At 39.7% G+C, this 4461-nt stretch overlaps 1 protein-coding gene across 10 annotated transcripts in view; it reads right to left on the bottom strand.

Annotated features, from left to right (window-relative positions):
- Positions 1-4461, bottom strand: part of svopl (SVOP-like) — a 158058-nt gene that overhangs the window by 20010 nt on the left and 133587 nt on the right. For all 10 annotated transcript variants that reach the window (XM_043708975.1, XM_043708979.1, XM_043708976.1 and 7 more), the window contains one exon: positions 599-792. In XM_043708975.1, the coding sequence (XP_043564910.1) occupies positions 599-792 (194 nt within the window). The remainder of the gene's footprint in view (positions 1-598; positions 793-4461) is intronic.

Here is a 4461-nt window from a genome sequence, read left to right as displayed (position 1 = left end):
GAACTCAGCATCACCTTCCTAACCTGCAATCTTCTTCCTAACCTCTCCGCCCCCACCCCCACTCCGGCCTATCACCCTCACCTCATTACCCTCACCTTAACCTTCTTCCACCTATCGCATTTCCAACGCCCCTCCCCCAAGTCCCTCCTCCCTACCTTTTATCTTAGCCTGCTTGGCACACATTCCTCATTCCTGAAGAAGGGCTCATGCCCGAAATGTCGATACTCCTGCTCCTTGGATGCTGCCTGACCTGCTGCATTTTTCCAGCAACACATTTTCAGCTGTAGATATTATATGGCATTGATGTTCTGTGAGTATGCTTTGTGATTAATTTCTCATCAGCCATTTTTTTACAGTAACATCTTTCAGAATGCTTTTTTTTCTTGGCAGTGAGATGGTTGTCTTTTTAATCACCTCATGTCACATTCTATGTTGAAGACATTTGAATGAGAAAGGGCAATCCTTGAGCTTTGATCATTCAACCAACTCAACACAACATTCAGAGTGATAACACTTTAAGAGGATGAAATCCAACAAATTAAATGTAAGAGAAAGGGTGAATGACAGTTAACATTTTAAACAGAATAATATTTCTTACACATGAATTCTCCTAAAGTGCTGATGATCATGGTCTGGTAGTCTGCAGATTCAAACACCTTACAATGGCAGGTTTCCAAAGTATTAACTACATCTGGTCCTTTGTTGGCTCCCTCACCGCCACAGACTGGATTGTTTTCCAATAGCTCTGAGCTGGTTAGAACCAGTCCATAATAAGCAAATGCTGTTCCCAACCTAGAAGAACCACAGAGGTTGATTACTTCAACAGGTACCTTCGCTCACCTGGCTCCAATTGAAGTTATTTCACCAAATTTGCTTCAGCGTTCTAGTTCAGAAAGTCTTTACGAAATATCAATCATCACAGGCCTGATTCAAGTGAGCTAGGTCTAGAAATATGGTCTCTTATGCTATTGATCCATTGCTTTCATGAACCCCTTCAGAGCCTCTTCTAATAGAGTGGCCAAAATGTCAAACTTTATTTTTGGCCCAGACTTTGTTTAAAAGGTAATTGCATCCCTTTTGATGATGCACTCTGTTATCATATCCAAATCAGCCAAAAACATGTAGTAAGGGAGGTATAGCCCAGTAATTATAAATCACCACAAATTATGGCCCATATGTAACATGAGCTTCTCAAACATGGTATCTCACCCTCAGTCTCTTCATAATTTTCATGAAGTTACTACCTTTAACTATTAATTTTTCCTAATCAAACTGACCAGAGATGTTATAACACACCTCCAGTGCAGTTGGGACTTTTAACCCAGGACTCCCAGTCCAGAGGCAGAGACAGTACCACTGCATCACAAGAAGCCACCTCAATGCTCATTGAAAGGTAACTCTAATCATTAACAACACAAACACCTTATTAAATGTGTTAATCACTGCAATCAAACACTCTGGCCCATCAATTTAAGAGTGAAAAAACTGTGACAACTCACACCAAGGGTTGGTGTTGGCTTCAAAGTGTCAAATTTAAATAATATTCCTTATTTTTTTCTTGCTGACAGTTTTTTGTTCTTCCTTCCATCTTTCATTCCCTCTATTTCACTCTTTTCCCCAATGTGACATTGAATTCACAGTCTCCCCTCTGATTCTGTCTGAATCTGTTAATCATGTTGCTTAAGGAGATATATTATCAGTTCTATTGTTCACCTCGGTCTCAGATGGCCTGTTGCCCTCATTGCACCATGATCAATTCAACCTTACAATTATGACACAGGCTAAATAATAAGCTTAAAATATTGAGATTAAGTGAGTGGGCAAAAATAAAACACAGATGAAATGTAGAGAAATGAAAGGATTTTGAGATATAAAAAAAGAAAAGCAGTACAATGCTTAAATTACAAGAAGCTGGGAAATATTGAACTTCAAGAGACTTAAGCGTTCTTGTTTGTGAGTCACTGAAGGTAAACATGTAGATACAGCAAGTAATTAAGGCGGCAAATAGTATGCTTATTGCAAAAGGACTTGAGTAAAGGTGTTACTGCAATTGAGCACTAGTAAGACCATACTGGAGCATTGCAACATACTTGCCTCAGAGGGAGTGCAATAAAGCACAAACAAATTAATTGCTGGAACAGAAGGAATGTCCTGTGAGGAAAAATTAACTAGACTGGGTGTATATTCTTTCGTGTTTAGAAGATGATTTCATTCAAACATACAAAATTTCTACAGGAAATGACAGGGAAGATACAGGAAAGGTGTTACTTTAGCTGGAGGGTCTAGAATCAAATCTCAGAATAAAGTGCAGATAATTTGGGACTGAGATGAGCAGCAATTTTTTCACTTAGAAGATACTGAACCTTTGGAATTCTCTGCTCAGAGGCCCACCAAGGTTCAATCATTCAGTATGTTCAAGGCTGAGACCAATAGATTTTTACTCTTACTACCATCACTGGAACACAAATAAGGGCAAGGAAATTGTGTTGAGGTAGAGAATCAGCCATCATCTTACTGAATGGTGAACAGGCTTAAAAATGGCCTACTACCGTTGGTATTTTTAACGATAACTAATATAACTAGAAATACATATTGCTGTGTTCCAGCAAAACACATATTATTGATAAAAACCTAGCCAAAAACAATTACCCCATTACCCCATGGGCCTTTTGTGCAGGACTGGAGTTTGAAGGATATCATGCCATTAATAGGGAGAACAGATCCAACCTCCTCAACTTCACCTCATAAGAAAATCCCTCCAAATCCAGGATTAACCCAGTGAGCCTTTTCTGGACTCCCTTCAATGCCAGTATATCTTTCCTTAAATAAGGGAACCAAAACTATTCCCAGCATTCTAACTATGGTGTAACTAGTGTTTTACATAGTTATGACAAGATTTCCCTATTTTTTACTCCTATCCTCATATGTGACCCGCACAAGGGCCTTGAAATCCCTCTGTGCAGCTGCTTACTGTAGTCTTTCTCCATTTAAGTAATATTCAGCACAACTATTCTTCCTGATAAAGTGCATAACTACACATTCTCCTACATTTCATTCCATCTCCAAGTTTTGGCCCACTTTATTTATATTCCCGTGCAGACTTTGTGTCATCTTCACTACTTGCCTTTCCATCTATTTTTGTGTCATCCACAAACTTGGTTATAGTGAATTAACTTTCCTCATCCAAGACATTAAAATATATTGTTAATAATTGTGGGCCCAGCACTGATCAATGTGACACTTCGCTAGTTGTATGCTGTCCCCCTTATCCAAACTCTATCACCTCCAACACTATTGTATCCTTCAGTATTAAGTAGCCACACACTCAGTACCTTTTGAAAACATAAATACATTACCATCCACTAGTCCCACTTCATCTGTCCTGTTTGCAACTTCCTCAAATTTGTCAGGATTGATTTCCCTTCATGAGCCATGCTGAGTCTGTTTGACCATATTATGCATTTCTGAATATATTATATTATTTTTAATTGACTCTAATATTTAACCAGTAACAGATATTAATCCAACAAGCCTAAAATTGTGCTTTTTTTTGTCTCCCTCCTTTTTTTGAATAACATGTGTCCATTTTCAATTATTTGGGTCTTTTCCAGAATCTATTGATTCCTGGAAGGTTGCTACCATTGCATCCACAATCTCTGCAGCTACCTCTTTCAATATCCCAGAATCCAACTCATCAGGTCTGGTGGACTTATTGTCCTGTAGCCCCATGAGTTTCCCTAACACATTTCCCTAGTTATAGTTATCTGATTGGTTACAGGGGGGTCAGGACTGGCAGTTAAACCTCCATGGTTTTTCAACTTATCGAAAAGACAGAGAGGTGGGCAGAGGGGGTGGGGTTGCCTTGTTAGTTAAGAACAAAATTAAATCTATGGTATTGAATGACATAGCGTCAGATGATGTGGAGTCTGTGTGGGTGGAATTGAGAAACCACAAAGGCAAAAAAAAAAACATAATTGGAGTTGTGTATAGACCTCCTAACAGTGGTCAGAACCAGGGACGCAACATGTACCGGGAAATAGAGAAGGCATGTCAGAAAGGCAAGGTTACATTGATCATGGGAGACTTCAATATGCAGGTGGACTGGGTAAATAATGTTGCCAGTGGATCCAAAGAAAGGGAATTCATGGAATGCTTACAGGATGGCTTTTGGAACAGCTTGTCATGGAGCCCACAAGAAAGCAGGCTATTCTGGACCTAGTGCTTTGCAATGAACCAGACTCTATAAAAGATCTTAAAGTAAGGGAAACCTTAGGAAGTAGCGACCATAATATGGTAGAGTTCAGTCTGGAGTTTGAAAGGGAGAAGGCAAAATCGGATGTAATGGTGTTACAGTTAAATAAAGGTATGAGAGAGGAACTGATGGGCGGCACGGTGGCACAGTGGTTAGCACTGCTGCCTCACAGCGCCTGAGACCCGGGTTCAATTCCCGCCTCAGGCGAC

This window comes from Chiloscyllium plagiosum, chromosome 19 (genome assembly GCF_004010195.1).
Source record: "Chiloscyllium plagiosum isolate BGI_BamShark_2017 chromosome 19, ASM401019v2, whole genome shotgun sequence".
In the NCBI taxonomy this organism is placed as follows: Eukaryota; Metazoa; Chordata; class Chondrichthyes; order Orectolobiformes; family Hemiscylliidae; genus Chiloscyllium; species Chiloscyllium plagiosum.
The sequence above is the reverse complement of the archived record's forward strand: the minus strand, read 5'-3'. Positions and strand labels throughout refer to the sequence as shown.